This window comes from Eptatretus burgeri, chromosome 4, assembly GCF_056783735.1.
Source record: "Eptatretus burgeri isolate ZD-2024b chromosome 4, Ebu_testis_v1, whole genome shotgun sequence".
In the NCBI taxonomy this organism is placed as follows: Eukaryota; Metazoa; Chordata; class Myxini; order Myxiniformes; family Myxinidae; genus Eptatretus; species Eptatretus burgeri.
In genome coordinates this window covers 27,754,973-27,773,983 of record NC_140964.1, presented here as the reverse complement: position 1 = coordinate 27,773,983, position 19,011 = coordinate 27,754,973, and the positions used below count along the sequence as shown (strand labels likewise).

General features: G+C 43.4%; 1 protein-coding gene and 1 pseudogene across 8 annotated transcripts in view; one reads left to right on the top strand and one right to left on the bottom strand.

Moving 5' to 3' along the window:
* Positions 1-19,011, top strand: part of CCPG1 (cell cycle progression 1) — a 90,131-nt gene that overhangs the window by 27,109 nt on the left and 44,011 nt on the right. For 6 of the 8 annotated variants that reach the window (XM_085877234.1, XM_085877236.1, XM_085877231.1 and 3 more), the window contains 4 exons: positions 4,900-5,041; positions 12,775-12,878; positions 13,519-13,660; positions 13,826-13,939. In XM_085877234.1, the coding sequence (XP_085733360.1) occupies positions 4,915-5,041; positions 12,775-12,878; positions 13,519-13,660; positions 13,826-13,939 (487 nt within the window). In that variant the 5' untranslated portion in view covers positions 4,900-4,914. The remainder of the gene's footprint in view (positions 1-4,899; positions 5,042-12,774; positions 12,879-13,518; positions 13,661-13,825; positions 13,940-19,011) is intronic. The other 2 variants (XM_085877233.1, XM_085877232.1) reach the window with 1 other exon arrangement.
* LOC147027685 (uncharacterized) lies at positions 17,262-19,004 on the bottom strand (annotated as a pseudogene).

Here is a 19,011-nt window from a genome sequence, read left to right as displayed (position 1 = left end):
GCGATCGTGGCAAATAAAGAGGTCTTTCTGGTCTCCAGCTGCGAGGGCAGTCCATGGGTCGCTGTCCTGTCGTGTGGGGATTATATTGGGAGAACGCGCTGTATGAAAAGGGGAGTTTGCATCTGCGCAGACGATGTTCTTGTTGCTTTATGGCATGACTGGATGTGATGTGTGGTTTGTATGGGATTGCTGGGACTGCAGCCACTAATTGCCGGTTAGACTCGCGTGTGGGTCTCAGAGATCGACCCAGAGCCGGGGCTGGTTCGCTGTGCAGCGTTACCCCCACCCCTGGTTTCGGCAAGGTCAGACGTGCCTGGCGCCCTGGGGCGCAACTCTCTGTTCTCGCCAAAGCCGTTCGGACGTGCGTTGGGATCTCGGCTGATTGTGATGCGTGGGTTTGTTATGGGACTGATGTTGCGCCCAGCCGACGGCGCTGTTCAGCGTCACCGCCCAAGGTCGGACGGGCTTGGCGCCGGGCGGCACAAACCTCTGTTCTCGACAAGGTCGGCTGCGCTGGCGCCACGGAGCTTCCAGACAACGAGCTTCCGGGCTCGGAATGTTTATCTGATTCGGGTCTGTCTGGGAGAGATGTGCCGCCTTGTCGGCCGGGGGCGTTTGATGGTGCCGGGGGAGGTTTGCTCGGGAGGTCGTCGCGACCTCGCCGGAGGGAGTGTGAGCATGAGCCGCCTGGGGGCGCTTCTGCTGCGTAGTGATGCTGTGCTTCCCGCCTTGCTTCTTGATATCTGTAACGCGATCAGGGTTTTTGTGGGTTCGTCGTGCAACCCAGTCTTCGGAACCTGTCCATTGCAGTTCAACTCGCTCGCATCGACACGTTATATGGTGTGGTGCCTGTGTTTTTTTTGATTATTATCGTTTTTGTGCCTCTCTGCTTTTATATCATGGTATTCTGTGCTGATTATGCTTATTATGATGATGGTCATTTAATAAACATGGTTTTAGGAGGGAGGAGTGTGGTGTAGCGGGCCTGCGGGGGCAGGGCATGATGTGGGGAGCGTGGTGGAGGAGTGGTTTTGGAGTGGTCACGTGCTTGCACGGGATATAGGAGTGCGCGCCGCCTGAGGCGTTGTTGTAGCCTGTGTAGTCTGTGGAGCCTGGGTAGTCTGCAGTGGTGCACATCCGGATACGCAATAAACAGAGTTACGGCAACCCTCACGACTCTGCGTACCTCACTGCACCTCGGACACCACAGGTACTGATATATCTGTACTGCATCAGGTTTCAGCCTCCTCAACTTATTCAAACTGAACAGCGAATAGAGCCCGTGATCAAAGTCACTGTCTTCGAAGTGGGCGCTGCAAATGACGCTCGTATCACTGGGGCCTTTCCAGTTTCCCCTCGTCAGCTTCACTTTAGAGTTTAGATGTCCATATTCTCCTAAGATTCTCATCTTTCTGGAATACATGAAGGCTTACACCATCTTTTGTTGTATTGCTGCATCCTGCTACGATACATCTTGCAGGCATTTTCGAAAATAAGGCTAAAACTCTTAAAAACGTTCACAAAACAATCACAGGAATTAAGTCGATCAGTGAAATAGCAAACACATGTGCACAATGCATTTGTAAGTACTTTATATGGCACGTGACGTCTCATCAATCGACTCTGAGCGAGTCGCATTCTGGAGATGACGTCAACGGTCACGTGACCTGCTGTTCGCTGAACTCCACTTTTTTGAGGGGCGGGGCATAGCAAGTTGTGAAAAGCACTACAAATGTTCAAAGTATTGGTCTAATTATCCCATTGTTGATTTACAAAAAGAAACATGGGTGATTTCTTCACTGGGAAGGTCAAGTAAATATATAAATAACCAGAAACTTTTGAATTACATGGGACCTTTAAACTAGAAGGGCACTTGGAAGACTGCATACCTCTGCCACGTAATGCCTGATCTACAAGAACATATCGGACCCAATCCATTTTTCAAATATCATGCTATATATCGTTTTTTGGCCCTATCTCTCAATGGTTAAGAATCGCTTTTATAAAAATAAATAATTCTCGTATCCAGATCTGAATTCTGAACTTCACCAAAATCAAGTCAATTTGTCGTAGTCACACACCCAACCTGTCAAAGTTTCATCCGAATCAGTCCACAAACTTTTTGAGATATCATGCTATATATTAGTTGAGCCTGATCTTTCAATGGTGAAGAATTACTTTAAAAATTCCAGTAGTCAGATCCTGATCCGGATCTTCACCAAAATCTAATCAGTTCGTCCTTGTCCACCACGTTTCATCCAGATCCATCCCCAACTGTTTGAGATATCCTGCACGCAGACAGACAAACAAACAAACAAACAAGAAGAAGATGCCGTGCAGAGCACGATACTTTCAAAATCCATGAAAAATTTTTCCTCAAAAATAATTGGTGGTTGAATTTAATGACCAAATATGCAATTCCTCTTCAAATTTCAAATCAATCGGATGAAAATTGAGGATTTTCGACATACCACCTCAGTTAGTGACCTTGGGCCTATGTTGACCTTTTGGTCGATGTTGACCTCAAAAGTAATTGGTGATTGAATTCAGTAACATGAAATACAAATCCTCTTCAAATTTCAAGTCAATCGGATGAAAATTGAGGATTTTAGAAGTCTCACCTCAGTTATTGATCTTTGGCCTTTGTTGACCTTTTGACCTCGAAAACAATCGGCTTCTTGCGTATGCCAAATTCTACCATGTGGTGAAGTTTCATGAAGATCGGTTTTAATGTATGACCTTGAGGCGATTGACAGACAGAATAACAAAATCGACTGACCAATATACTTCAAAATTCTTCGATTTTTGCATGTAACAAACAAACAGAGAGGGGTGAAAACATAACCTCCTTCCACTTCAGTGGCAGAGGTAATAAGGTGGTGTAAAAGACACTGCACTGCATCTATGTCTGTAAACCTCTGGAATATGTATTTTTTTTTATATGACCTTTACAATCTTTATTTTATTTCTTTTGAATTATATACTTGAACACTATGTGGGATAAGGTGTTCGATGAACTTTAATTTTTACCTACGAGTTTGAAAGCAAATTCATTTTTGTTTAAAATGGAGAGATTTGAAGGTTGTATTCTATATGCCCAATTCCTGTGGAGAATTTGACCCAAGCACCATGAAAATGACATCACTTCCCAGAGAACTCTGGGTGCCAGTGACGGGGTCATGAAAAAGTATCAATGATATATTTTACAAAGTACTGAAGGATATATGCCAATCTCTATTATCATTTAATACTGTCCCTCGACATGACTGTGTTCCACGATGTGGTGGCTCTTGTTGACCCAGAGCTCATTCCAATTTTATTCTGCATATGGAGACAAAATGACGAACACAAAAATGCAAGTTAGGCCACTTACCATTCCCAACCTTGTTTTTCCGCCCCTGTGCACCCCATACGTCTACTTCCCTTTCTTCATCTTCTCCCAAGCTTTTTCCCCTTTTAAGCAGAAGAATCGCTGTCCATTTTCATAAAAGGCTTTTCCGCCTCTATTTTATCAATGCCCTTCATTATTTTAAACATTTTCTGATATCTCTTCACAATTGCCTCCTTTCAAAACTATTCTGATGGCGTGGGGTACATGGGGTAAACCAGATAGACACTACAATAATTTTCAGGAAGGAAAACCAGGAATTTGAAGGAGGTGGGTCTGGGGTGGATTAATGGGGGTAGAAAAGATCATGGTTGTGGATGGGGGGAGATATTAGGTGGTGCTGAACAGCTGAACATACCTGGAGAGAGAGGAGTGGGATTGAAGAGAGTGTGGGAGTTTGTTCCAGAGATGGGAAAAAAGAGGAATGAAAGAGTGAAGGTGAGCAGTGATTGGTGATTTGGGTAGTTTCACCAGAAGGGGTTTTTTGGCAGACCTTGAGTGCCCTGTGGAAATATGGGGGGGGGGGATAGATCACAGACAGAGCAAGGGGGTGGCGGGGGGGGAAGACCGGAGAGGAGCCGGTAGAAGACTGAAACTTGATTTCAATTGAATGTTATATTTTGAACATGAATTGGAAAACCAACCTGCCGTTTAGCAGGACTTTGGCTCTGAATTTGTCCTGATCACATGTGTGCAGAGAGGAGTTTTCATTTAAAAAAATCTATCCACCTGTCTGGCAGTCAAACTAAATTGAAAATCATTCCAAACTGGAAATTATTGTTTTGAAGGCCGTCATGAAGGACACGAACAACAGGTGTGAATAACTAATGTCACGTGTTAAATAAGGTGGTGTGTAAAACGCGCTGCATCAATGGCAGTAACCTTTCAAAAAAATTTTTTCTACAACCTTTATAATCTTTATTTTATTTCAATTGAATTATATACTGTACTAAAACACAAATTGCCTTTCTAGCACTTTCAAACCCTTCTGTCTCGCAGTACTGTGCTATACTGTGTGGGATAAGGTGTTCTACGAACTGTCTCGTATACTGATGTAATATTGTAAACTACCTCCTTATTGCTTCGTTGGCACATTCCTCTTTACATTTTGCTGCTATATTAATGATTGAGCATCCACGATTTTTGGCGTTTTGTTTATAACATCTAACCACACACTTTTTGGGTTTGTTTGTTTTTTGATGATTCTTGCAATGTCAAGGGAAGAGTGTTCTGGTTAACCAACTGTCTGTGCTTTTTAAAGTTTTTTTTTTTTTTAGTTTTTTTTTTTTTTATGTATTTGTTAATTTTTTTCGATCATCGGTGCACAGCAGAATGAGTGTCTCCATAAGTAAATAATGCACTCCAACACAGCATAAAGTGATTGAATTTACTGATTCCACTATTGTCCCCAAAGATCCACTGCCTTGACATCACTTCCCAAATTTTTCCAAAGCTTGTTGGATGTTTTTGTTTGCATTTGCCATCATAAATATGTCGGTCATGTTGTGCAGAATTTTGAGGGAGAGATGGAGGCAGATGTGTTGGATGGAAGCTCTCAGGGCTCTGTGGGTGACGCTGCACAAGATAAAGCTCCAGATTTGGAAGATGTTACAGCTGAACGGCAGTTTGAGCCAGCAATTCTTCACGAAGCAGGTGCTGATGTACAACAAGACTTCAGATCCCACCAGTTAGCAGATTTCTTTCCCCTGACCTCAAACCCCACTTGTATGTGAGCATTTCTGTGCATGTGAGTTCCATCTGTGGTGAATGTAGTTTTTGGCAGTTGTTGTTCTGGTATAGATCTTGAAATAGCAGCTCAGATTTTCATTTATTATTGTTGCCTTTTCTTATTATTATTATTATTTCTTATTATTATTCTACTTTAAGACATAATTATAGTTCTTGGAAAAGTTTGAATAAATCATAAAGGATTAGGGCTGATTGACTCTTTAGTCGTACACACAATGGAAATCCGCATCTTTTCCATCACATTGACTACTTAGTGACCCTTTCTCCTGGACATCTCCAATCAACAACGGTGACTTGCTGTCTGAATCTTTCTCAACAATATGGACTGTGCTCTCCTCTCGACATAGCTACCTCTTCCTTCTTCGCTGTGATTTTGATTTCTTCCATATCAGCTGGCTGCAAGTCAAAAAGGAAGTGACTACCCATAGTATTGATATTGCAAAATATAATGCATTTGTAGAGATCTGCTCTTGCTACAATCAGGCTTTACATGTTTAGGAATGCCAAAAAAAGACAAGATTTTGAAGCAGAATATAGTGCAATGGTTAGGAATTATAATTGGGTGTGCAGCCATGAGAGAATGGCCATGCTGCCTAGGGTCTTCGATGCTCTCCCGGTGGGGTGGTATGACATCGAACTTGTATGACTAGACCCAAGGAAACATTCTCACTATTGCCAAAAACAAACAAATTTAGGAAAAAGACAGCAGGCGTGGATGCAGCTTCTCCATCGAACAGCTTATCCACCAGGAGGAAGAACAAATTTCATCTGAATCCATCCAAAAACTTTTTGAGATATCCTACACACAAACAGACGGAGAAACAGACAGACAGGCGTGAAAATATAACCTCCGTCCACTTTTGGTGGTGGAGGTAATTAAAGCTCCAATGGGCCTTTTATATACTTTGTCATCATAATTAACTTGTAAACTCTCATTTTATAGAAGGTGGTGATTTGAATAACTACCTTCGTCCTGTGGTCTATTGGATGTCTGGTTCTTGTATGAAAATTCTGTTTTGCAATTCTCAGTTTTGTTGGATGCTTCCTTTTTTTTCTTCCATTTCTGTTCCTCCACTAACATTCTTTTTTGAGCTATCCATATTTAAATTTAAACTTTTGAGGAAACCACTCATCTCTCTGCCTACACTGTTTACCTTTGAGTCATCGCCAGTTGAACAAAACACCTTCAAGCCACATTGCATTCTGGAATATACTGGAAAATTATGTTGCCATTAAATTTTTTTTTGTGAGGCAGCAGTTGCTTCTAAATTTATCTGTTTTCACCACCAATTTCTCACAACCCATTCACACGAGAAAAAACAAGTTTGCCTTTTTATGAATCAACTTGGGTTCAAAACGTGTTTAATTAACTCTGACTCAGAGCAGATGCTTGAACCACAATTCCACCGAGTCTGGTAACGTATTGTCGCGTTTGAGTACCCGTTAATATAGGATTCCTCAGAGCCAGGACCTTTCGTCCTGAGGGATGGTCAAAACAGCCTTTTAATGCACTGCGTTCAGTATTGCTCTACTTTATCTTTCACCAAGGTCGCACAAATGAGCCAAAATCGATTGCCAACACACATGGAAAGCCGATGGCTGAAACTCGCTTTCTTACCTTTTGAAGGATTTATTTGAAAAGCAAAGTACAGGGAAGAGGGTTAATGAGAACTCCATCATAAATGTTACAAATCAAGTCAGTCAAAAGACACAACCAGGAGAATGGGGATTTGCAAACTTATAATCAAGAAGGAGAAATAAAATGCGAAACCTACCCCACTGGGCACGACAGATCACACTCGTACAACAACACAATAATGCAGGTGGGACTTCCCTTTGTCAATACGATGCACAGGGTGGACACAGGACTTGATGCAGTCCACTTTAGAAATCAGGAGGGAGATGAGAGCCAGTGACGATGGTGTCCAAAAACGAAGCAACACAGCCACGAGCAGGGCCAGTAATGAGGCCTTCAACAAGGCCATCTGATCATCTTTATCCTTTACCCTGAGTCCTCTTGGTTGGCACTTCTTCCTTCCTAAAGTGTTTCTTTGCACTCTGTGCATGTGGAGCTCTCCTGTCAGATCTTTCTTCCCCTCTCGAAAGGCAGGGTGATACCAGCTTGGGTCTATCCCAAAGCTTCTAGAAGACCCTCTGTGAAACACTTTCTCGACCTCCTTCCACACGAGCCTCGCTTGGTCCTCTCCTGTGGACCACAAGTTCTTCTTCCTCCTGGGTGGAGTCTTCTTCTCGGATGCCACCCACAGGGGTGGCTCTGATAGAAATAAATGTACATCTTTGTTTCTGGGCTCCACAGCCTGTTGTGCTGCCATGGCTGGCTCACACTGGCCAGAGAGATCGTAATCGGACCAGTTACACACCTGACACGTGTGCCTCTGTGATGGGAAGTCTTCACCAATCCCCGCCTCCAAACTAGAAGTTTTGCATATACAAAATTAATGTCTACCCTGTCTAAAGGCCCTGTCACACCTTGACGATTTAGCCAACGTATGCCTGACGTATGCAAAATTGGGCTAAAACGCTGACACACGTCGAATACGTTATGGGTAAGTTTGTATACGTTAAGAGCACGCTGGAAAACACTGCCATACGTCGTAGTACGCTGGCTTTCATCGTTGGACTTTGCGGTTGTCCTCAAATTTTAGCATGCTTGAAATTTTACGACGTATGCCAGTGTATGATTCGCACGTTCCGCTACACTGGCCATAAGTTGTAGGCACGTTATGCGATCGTTGACACACGTCGACAACGTTACTTGTAAGTTACTCATAAGTCGAAACACGTCGAGGTAATGCTTAGCGTACCCAAAACTTATTTCTAACCTATGAGTAACGTGCTTTTAACCTATGTGTAACGTACCTCCAACGCATATTGACGTATGTAGACGTATTTGATTGACGTCTTCTGGACGTCCACAGAACTTACTGAATGTGTTTCTAATTTACAGCTACCGTTTCATGGCGTATTGGCAGCGTTAAAAAAAAACAAAAAAAACAACTAACTTCCGAAATTTCGTCACGTGCCGTTACGTCACGTCCGATTGCCTCTTCAGTTTGCTCATGTCTTATTCTTAGTTCCTCCTCTGTGAATATTTTCTATTTGAGGATATTGTCACGTCGACGTCGAAACTTAAAAGCAAATGTCCGAATATATTTTAAAATTCGTGATAGACTAAAAAAATAATAATAATAAAAACAACAACAACTTCAGATATTTCGTCACGTGCCTTCACGGAGCCAAGGAGAAAAAAAGAAAATGTGCCTTGACGGAGAAAATAAGTTTCGGGTATGCTAAACATTTCCTCGACGTGTTTCGACTTATGAGTAACTTACAAGGAACTTGTGTCGACGTGTGTCAACGATCGCATATCGTGCCTACAACTTATTCCCAGCGTAGCGGAACGTGTGAGCCATATGGCGAGTACGTCGTAAAATTTTCAGCATGCTTGAAATTTCACGACGTACTAAATGTACCACGAAATATGACAGCATACTTCATCGTTTTTCAGCGTGCTCTTAACGTATACAACACTTACCCATACCGTATTCGACGTGTGCCATCATTTTAGACACATTTTTCATAGGTCGGCATACGCAGGCTAAATCGTCAAGGTGTGACTGCGATGTTGACACTTCCAATTTTCAGGCAGTTGTGATTTAAATCGGCGTGCAGCAGTTTTTTTAACAGGCTACGCAACGAGTTCGTCGGTGATACGTGCAGCGCGCTCTGCCTAAGTTAAACTATCGTTGGGCATCGGTTGTGAATGCCGACAACAGGCTAAGTATTCGTTGGTATAAGTTATCTATAAGACAACGAAACGTTCTGTGCCCGTTACTAATACGTTATGCATACGACCAACACGTTAAGAATACGACCAAAACTTAAAAAAAAAAATCAATTTCAGCGTACGCCAACGTTTTACATACATTTTTATACGTTGCCATTGCTGGCTAAATCATCAAGGTGTGACAGCGCCTTAAATTGCATACACTGCCTCATCAGCGTCACGTGTAACAAACGACTTTCTTGAACAGGTCCCTATTGCATGGCAATCTAATCTACTTGAAGCACTCAGACCATACTGCACTTACTGTACCACAGTCGAGCTATGGATCCCCCCACCCACTTCCACTTAACAATATGCCTTGTCTTCCCTTTCCAATACTGTTCTTCCACTCCAAGTTGGCAGCTCGGATAATCTGTCCATGACACTTTTTCACTTTTTATCCCCCACCGCGTGGCGGAAGGGGGATATTGTTGTCACCCGGGTCGTCCGTCCGGCTGTCCGTCCGTCCGTCCGGCTGGCTGGGCGTCAATATTTATAGCTGTGAGTGCGATAACTCATAAACTGTTCGCCATATCGATTTGAAATTTGGGGCACACGTGTACCACCTGAAAAGGAAGAACCCTATTGATTTTGGCCGTGGCCAGATCCAAGATGGCCGACTGGGTTGGCCATCTTGAAAAATGTTTTTTTGCCATATCGATTTGAAATTTGGGTCACCCATGTACCAACTGAAAAGGAAGAACCCTATTGATTTGGGGCATGGCCGGATCCAAGATGGCCGACTGGGGCGGCCATCTTGAAAATTTTTTTTTGTAATAAATGGAAAACCACTAAATCTGATTTCAATTATTTTTCAATTGCGGGGGATTCCCCATCTCTGATGGTATGTTTTTTCTTTGAGCTCGCTTTTTTGTTTATGTTCAGGTCTACCAGTTCTCCATTGTTGCCATGTTGGTCATCCGCCCTTTGCCTTATACCCTCTCCCCCCCCCCTCACCACCCCACCACCTCACCAATGTATACAACCAGGATTTTCCTTTGGGGCGGGGGGGGGTTAAGTTTACCTGCTAAATGAGAAAGTAGACGTCTGAAAAATCAAAGCGACGGGGTAAGAGTGCAAGAGTGTCGATCAGTCTCTGCTGAGATAGGCCTCCAGTGATGCACTGCCAGTCGTGCTAATCCAGTCAGTTGTTTTTCTTCCATACCTGAGTCAAGGAGGGGGCCTGAGCCCCCTGAGCACCCTCCACTCCACCCACTGGTTGCGCCATTGATCCCAGCGCTCATTGATCTCTATGTGTTTATGCATCTGTGTGTTTGTGTGTCTCTGCATCCGTGCCATCTCTTAACCATTGTCTGAAAAAGTCATGCTATTTTTTATATTACAGGTAAAACTGATTGCTTGATTTGGTCCACAAAGGCACCTCCTTTTTTATTATTATTATTTTTTTGTATGCAGAGTCGAGGCTAATGGAAGAACTCGAACACTGTATGGATCAGGACATAACAACAAAAACAGGAACATTAGAGAGAGAGGGGGGGGAAACAATGGGTGTGGGGAAGAATGAGGGGGGCAAAACAGTTTCTCCTTCAAAATGAGAGGATGCATGGGAGGGTTAGCGGGGGCGGGGGTAAGGAAGCGATTAACGAGGCTAGAAAATATGGTTTGGGATTGGGGATGATCTGAGATGTGGTGAACAATTGTCTTGAAGACCTGGAAGAAAGAATGTGAAAGTTGGTTCCACGGGTGGGAAAAAGAAGAATGAATGAGTCGAGGTGAGCAGGATTTAGGTAGTTTCACCAGCAGGGGGGGTTGATGGTGGACTGTGTGTGCCCTGCAGAAACCTGGTGGGGGGGGGGACAAAGCATGGAATGAGCAGAGGGTGCAAGACCAGAAAGGTGGTAGGAGACAGAGAGACCATAGACCTGACTGCAATGGGAAAGTGAGAGGCCCAAAGACTCCACTTCAGCGTGGGCGATTCCAATGATCTTGGAGGGGTTTCCACGATGTCAAACTGAGTAAGGTGTGAGGTAGAGGAGTCAGCCCAGAGGGGAGAGCAGTACTCCATCAAGCTGTGGAGGAAGGCCTTGTATGTAGGTGGATATGAGTTCAGGTGTGCCAAGGAAGGACTTTCTATGACGGAGGATGTTCAGTCGGCGGCTGGCTTTGGAGGCCAACCTTGAAATGACTGAACTTCCTCAAGAGGATTGTAAAGAAAGCAGATGGGGGGGGCAGGGTTTGGGGGAGGTGGTTGCCATATGGTCCTTTCAGAGAGAGGGAGAGATATTTGTCTAGATTCAAAGACTTATTAAGGTCAGTGGTCACCAGAGGCAGGTCGGTGGTCTTTCTGTCTTCTTCTGTCTCCTCTCTGGCCTCGCCCCTCCCCCCCCCCACTGCTGTGTCTGTGATCTGTCCCCTCCCCTCTTCCCCCATGTTTCTGCAGGGTCCTCAAGGTCTGCCAAATTCCCCCTTCTGGTGAAACTACCAAAATCAAGAATCACTGCTCACCTTCAATCTTTCATTCCTCTTTTTTCCTTCATCTGGAACAAACTCAAACATCTTTCCTGGTAAAGCCACATTTCCAACATGGCCTTCAAAGCCAGTCGCCAACTGGGAATCCTCCGTCATGCAAAGACCTTCCTTGGCCCACATGAGCTCCTGACCACATACAAAGCTTTCGTCCACAGCCTGATGGCGTACTGTTCTCCCCTCTGGGCTGGTGTTCCTGCCTCTCACCTTTCTCGGCTTCACACTGTGGAAACCAAGGCATTTCGGATCATTGGTATCTCGCGCGATGAGGCTGAGTCTTTGGGCCTCTCACTCTCTCACTGCAGGCAGGTCGGTGGTCTTTCTGTCTTCTGTCTCCTCTCTGGTCTCACCCCCCCCCCCCACCTTCCTCTGTCTGCGAAATGTCCCCACCATATTTCCGAAGGGCGCTCAAGGTCCGCCAACAACCCCCTTCTGGTAAAACTACCAAAATCCCAAATCACTGCTCACCTTCACTCTTTCATTCCTCTTTTTACCCGCCTTTGGAAGGAACTCCCGCTCTCTCTTCAATCCCATTATTCCCTCCAGGCTTTCAAAACAGCAGTTCACCACCACCTCTTATCTTCCTCCATCCAAAACCTCGATCTTTTCTCCCCCCGTTAATCCACCCCAAACCCACCTCCTTCAAATTCCCTGCTTTCCTTCCTGAAAGTCCCTGTAATATCCATCTTGTATACCCCGTGTTCCCCGCTCCATCCCTCTCCCTTCCACAGATCGAATGTCTCTGTTCCCCACTGTTTTGTCCTTCCCACTCCCACCCCTCTTGTCTCATGCCCCCCTTGCCATGTGTTGTGTGTTCACTTTCATACAAGCCTCGACAAGGTATACAAAAAAAACCCAAAAACTTCCATACTCTCTTCAATCCCACTCCTCCCTCCAAGTCTTCAAAACAGCTGTTCACCACCATCTCATACCTTCCCCCATCCAAAAATCTTGATCTTTACTACCCTCGTTAATCCACCCCATACCCACCTCCTTCAAATTCCCTGCTTTCCTTCCTGAAAGTCCCTGTGGTACCACCTTGTTTACCTCGTGTACCCTGCCCCCATCTCTCTCCCTTCCACAGATCTCCTGTTGTGTTCTTCACTATTTTGTGCTTCCCTCTTCTGCCCCTCTTGTCTCCTGCCTTGTGATATGTTCTGTTTATTAGCTCTTACACGAACTTCGACAGGGTGTACAAAAAAAATGAAAAGATTGTCCTTGATTGATTTTTTTTTTTTTTTATGTTGTTGCATTTAAAAAATATTGATGTTGGAACAGGTTTGCATATTTTGATGTTTTCCAGGGAGTGACAAGTTAAGATTGGTTCACACAAACATCAGTGCAGAGGTGCAAGTGCCAACTTCTGAAACAGAAATTCCAAGTTTTAAGGCAGAAGTTTCTGCTCTGGTAAGTATGGAAATGGTCCTCCCAGCCTAAGGTTTCATAACCCTCGTTTTTTTGGCTTTTTTTTTTTTTAATGAGCTGAAGTGTTCATTTCTTGATTGTTTTATAAGAAGCATAATTTGGACTCTGCGGAGTCTTAGAGGAGTTGACAAAGTGTAATAATTAATGCACATTTTTAACATCACATAGAATACGAGTTCAAATCCTGAATTTGTTTGTTTGGAAGATGGAGATATTTAAAGTATTTTGAAAGTAGCTTTAAATTGTAGCACTTGGTATCACATTAAATTCAGGAGTAAATAAATTATTTCCTTGCACCTAAAGTTAAAGAATTGATTGGAAATGCTTCAGATGAGAAAAATGGTACGAGAGAGACAGAGACAGAGACAGAGATAGATATATGCAGAGCAGTGCTTGTAACTTTTATATATTTTCAAATCTGTGATGAATTGCAGCACACAATCATTTATCAGTATCTTTGTGCATCTGCTGGCACAGTACCAACATGGTAGCATTGTTAATGCCAAGTGTCAAACACAGAATGAGATTATGTGGAATCTGGTGAGCAACCTCTCGGCTGTTCCACTATCCGACACGACCTTTTCTCCTTGATATAATTTCCTCAAATATCCTTCCATGGCAGCCACCCCCTTTGGAGCCTTGTAGTCATCATGATCCGATGGAGCAATGTTCCTTTGAAGGGATTGCATCTGAGCCATGTGCTGTTGACAAGAACTCGATGCTTCATCAACCATATGTGCAAGATTTTGAGCCAAGAGAAAGTGGTAAAGCAAAATGCATGATGGACACTCCATTTTTTAATATATATATATATTTTTTATAGTCATGGTTACTTTTCAGAAATTATGAATAGCTACTTTTACTGGATTATCAAAGTTATGTCAGGCTAATTTTGGATTGTATTTATTTGCTTTGCTTGCTGTCCTCAGATGAATTGATGCAGCTGGTTTCAGATCTTCACCCGTCCCTTCCAACTACTTTTTCATCTCACCTGATTGTACCAAAACCAGGTTCTGAAAAGATCAGCCAAAGAACTTCTATAGGTGCTTCACTTGTCGGGTACCAAAACAATTGGTAGCTTTATTGCCATCACTGTAGCATTGAATTGGGCATCACCTTTTTATTTCCATTTTTAAACAGTCAAGGCTCATAATAATACAACAACTACATGATATGGAGAGGTGATATGGAGAACAACTACTACATGATTGTACCAACAACATGAGGGCAATGCGGGATGTATGGAAGTTGATAATACAGTTAAGCAAGGTTTCCAAAAATAATAGTTGTGTTCAGGTGCAGGATTAGTAAGAAGAGAGATTGTATTTGCAGGAATCTAAGACCATGAGATTGCAATGAGGTCCCAACCTTGAAGCACTGGAGGGAAATGTAGTTGGGCAAAAACTGGGAGATATTTTTCCATGGAGTTGGGAGTGGGTTGGGAGCGTGAGGTTTGGGTGGAAATGGACATCGTGTCGATGAGCAGAGATCTTGGAGGATTCCTTACCTTTCTGACAATTGGAAATGACTTCAGATTTCAGATGTTTTTTCACCCCTATTATGGATAGAAGTGATGTTTGCCACCCTCCAGGAGGATAGTGGATGAACCAGTATGAAAAATTTGTTGGAGTAAAACAGAGAAGGTGCCTCAAGTTCATGGAGCAAGATTTGAGAACTTTGGCACTGTTGTCTTGTTAACCTGTAGCAGAGGTGACTTCTGAGCCATTGTTAGTCACTGACATGCATACACCAATTCTTGTTTGTAGATTTCTTTGAACATTTCTTAACATTTACACATCAAATTTAGCACAATAGTTTCTGATTTCATTATTTAGATCTTCAATAGCACATGGTCTTGTTGTATAAACCACTGATTTCAGGTGTCCCCAAATTAAAAAAAAAAAAGGTCAAGTGATGTTAAATATGGATTGTGTGGTGTCCATTCTATCGGTCCAGCTTCCTATCAACCTCGAAAGGCATTGTCTCAAAAAAAAAAATTCTTTTGATTCTGGACTTTTCAAACACCTTATATTCCAAAAAGTTGTTTTGTGTAAAAGGGGAACAGGTTGTCACGTTCGGGTTAGCCTTGTTTTCCAGTTGCTTCCAGATTTAGAATCTTCCAGTTATATTTGGAGAATGTAGAACCTTTGTGGAGATTATCTAGACTCTAGAGGGGACATACATGGGAAGTAGTTAATAAGAGGTTTGGGGTGAGGGTAACTCCCAAATTGCTGTGTGTACCATGTTGCAGTTGGTTTGCTGAATTATTTTTTTTGTATATATATAGTCGAGGCTCATGGTAGAGCTGGTACACTGAATGGATCAGGATATAACAGACAAAAACAGGATGCAAAACGCGCATGCATGGGGTGGACAAAATGGATACGGAAGCAAAACTCGAAGGAGGGAAAACTGTACAATTGGGAGGAGGGATTTGGGTGGGATTAACGAGGGTGGAAAATGATTAACGCCGTTGCAAGACTCCTGCCTACTGTTGTAGATCAGTCCATCAAATGACTAATTTCATGATGAGAACAATGGGTTGAATCTTGTTTATTGAGCACAGGTGGAGTGAAGACTTTTTGATCTGCTTTATCAAGGGCAGCATTCACTGTACTATGATTAATGAGCTTCAGGGGAACATCCTGGCAAACAGATGTCACCAAACACCATGACTTTGGAAGTTGACAATTCAGATTTCAGGTCAGACTGATATTTTTTCTGTGGCTTGTCTGATGAGAGGAACATCATTGTGAACTTTAATTTTTGCCTTCCAACATGAGAAGATTAACTGCATGATGGCTACTGCCTCTTCACATGTTTCTGTGTTCTGAAAAATAAGATGGGCATGATATGTGCAGGTGAGAATGAACCAGTGCATCAAGGAAAGTTTGACCTTTTTTATTATCAAAAACATTTCCAAAAGGCGTAACTGACAGAGGCAGAGCAGACATTGGACTCTTCTGTCGATGAAAGGGCAGATCATAGAGTAGGCCAGTCAGCCTCAGGAGTTTTTCAAACTCTGCAGTGCTTGAGTTGCTTTCAGAATATGTCCAGTGACATGGATATCAGTTAAGATGTTATTAGAGGAGCTGAGTGAGGCAGACAAAAGAAGAGTTTGGCAGGAAAGTTAGGAAACACAAATACTCCAGGGGCCAAATCCTGTTTTTCTTGAGAAAACAGTCAAGGAGTGCTGTGAAAAGGTTTGCCTCCAGAAATCATATGTATGTACATCTGGGATCCCAACTTATGTGGACAATCTTGCCAACAAGCTGCTGAAAGTTCATGGGCAGCTCTTAAGTAATATTGCCAAACAAACTAAAAGGCCCCTTTTACTGCCATTACCAATGATTGTATTCTTGCTTCCCATGATGGTTGGTCAACTGAAACAACTTGGAGAGATAAAAAGGTGGTTAATCAATCACAATCCCATAACAAAGCTCATTATATGACCATTTGTTTTAAAAATTGTTCCAAATGACACCACAGTTGTCTCTTGGTTGTCGCTTTCTGCATCACTGCTGTCAGAAGCATTGTGTACTGGACATGGCTACACTTCTTTGCAGATGCCTGGCAGCAGCAGGCAAGATGTCTCTTGGTGCAGGAACAGTTCCTCATGCAACCTTTGATACAGCTACATGGAATGCTCTTTGTCATCTGCTGTGGACAGGCTGGTTGGGTAGATGGCATGGGGGTCACCTTTATCTAACCTTCCCTTAGCCTGGAGTGGCTTAATGCCTTGCTTGGGGTGATTTCCATTAAAAAATATAACCTTGCCACTATCCACTGCCCATCCGAAGTTTTCATACGGTGGAATCTCAGGCTTGCAGACATGGGTATTCTTGTCTGTCATGGTCAGCAATGCTGCATGTCTCAGATGCAAGATGAATGCATCCTCTGTCGGTGATGGACGTTTCAGCAGGGTTAACTTGTTGTTCATGAATTTGGAAACTCTGAGCTTCCTGAGATCTGATCCATGTAAATCGTCCCCCTTGTTGGTGTAAACTGCGATCATAAGCTCCCTTGCCTGGCTGATGACTTCTGCAGTAATATCAGCTGCTTCATCTGGCTCTGCAAAGTCCTCCAACACTGATATGTTCACCATGCTGCTTTTTATTCATGCCTTCTTGGTAGTGAAGTAGGAAAAGCTGTTTATGTCTCATCCACTTACGTGGTGAATAACATGCAGTGCACGACTTTTGGCAGGTCCGAGTGCAGAAGCAATCTCTTGGATAAGTTGGTAGTTTTATCGTGCAGTTCGGACCCACAGTTTTGTTAAATCTTTCAACAGCGTACAAGCAGAGTAAACACATAATGATGACATCTTTGTCATTTGCATGAATTATCACTCAGTTCACCCCTTCATTATACAGAGTGGAGTCTGACACTGCAGTCAGCCTCTTGTTGGTTAGACTGAAAGTCAGGCACATCTGTGACTGAACCTTTAGTTGGCAGTACGCTCTTTGTGTCTTCTTTGAAGCTGCCACAGAGGTACAGATGAGTTCTGCCAATATTTGGAGCCAGCTGCTTATAATCGCACCATTTCTCACAAAGGAATCTCAGAAGTCCAGCCTTTATTCGTAGACACGCAACAGGGTCTGTTGGAGATGTTGGGATCAGAGGCAGGTACCCAATTTTGCTTGCCTCTTTGTGTGGCAACAACCTTGTACAAAAGGTAGAAAACCCAGGCAAGCCAACTTCACCCTCAAACGAAATGTCAAGCAGCTGTGAGGTTGGTACCTTGTCTACCAAGCCACCAAATTTGCAATATCTTCTTAGCAGTGTTGTCATATAGCATCTCCAATTTTTCAACACCTTCAATGCTGCTCAGTGATCTGGATTTCTGTCAGTCTCTGACAGAGATGTGGCAGACAGTAAGGGTTGTATTGGGAATGCCAGAGTCTTCCTCCTCTCTGAGCTTGATGAGGGGAGATTGAGGCCCTCAATCTATCTTGAATGTTTATAAGACACTTCATGCTCAGAATGATTATAGCAGTTGTATCATTAAAGCTCCCACGCTCTAATGTCTTTTTCTGCCAATTCAGGTTGTCCATTTCAAAGATGTGTGGTGTCTCTTGGTTGAGAGACATGTTCTCAAGGATGTACACTCCATCTTCCTTCTCCTGCTGCAGAATCTTGACACTTTGTGAAGTTGGCTGATGACGCATATGGCCGTTGTTGATCCTGTGGCCAAGCCTGTGAAGTGTGATCAGTGATTTGCTCTCCGTTTGGTTATATACATGGTAGGCAATGGCAATGCCCAGTGGGGTTGTAAGACCAGAGACGTGTTGAAGTTGTTGACATAATTAGGGCCTTTTATTTTGTTGAATGATCAACCAACACCCACCCTGAATTCTGAGACTGTTGGTTTTATTGGTTTATCGCTGAAAAGCATGGTTGTGATGTTGAACAGAGAGTCAGGAACTATCTTCTCAGCAACAGCCAATGACACTTCAGTAGAGTGCTCGTACTGTCTTTCTTGAGTGCTCCCTTTGATATCTGCCCTCAATATTTTGGCTGCATGTTGAGTAACCCTCTTATCTATTTGATGGTCTGCCTCCAGCTGCCTCAACTTCTCAATGGTGTCACTAAGAGGTATTTTAGATGCACAGATGAAGTATGATCCATTGCTTTGTTTGATGATTGAAATGCGCTTGTCAAGCTTTTCCTTGAGTTTGCATTTCAGAGCTATTGATCAGTCGGTATCAGTTGTTTTTACTCCTCGTTCTTGAAGCATTTCTTGACACTGATCACGTAGTGATTTCATCAGGAAGCCAACCTTCCAGCTGCTCGACTATACGAGCAAAAGCAGCATCATGCATATTGTCTTGGGCTGATCTGCGAGTGGGAAATCTCATGGCTTTAAAAGTGTTGTGCATGGTGTGTGGTAGGAAATATTGTTGTAGTGCCGGGTTCGGGGGCGAGGAACGACAGCCAGATGGAGCAGTTGGGCCATCTCCCACCGAACACCCGGAATTGAAGGTCGTCACCCCAGATAACTCCAAAGTCGACGGGTCGCTTAAAGGACCGTGGATTCCAATATTTCAACCGCGTAGCGTAGGGATATTCGTCTTTAGCCAAAATACCTAAGTCACTACACGATTTAAACTACCGG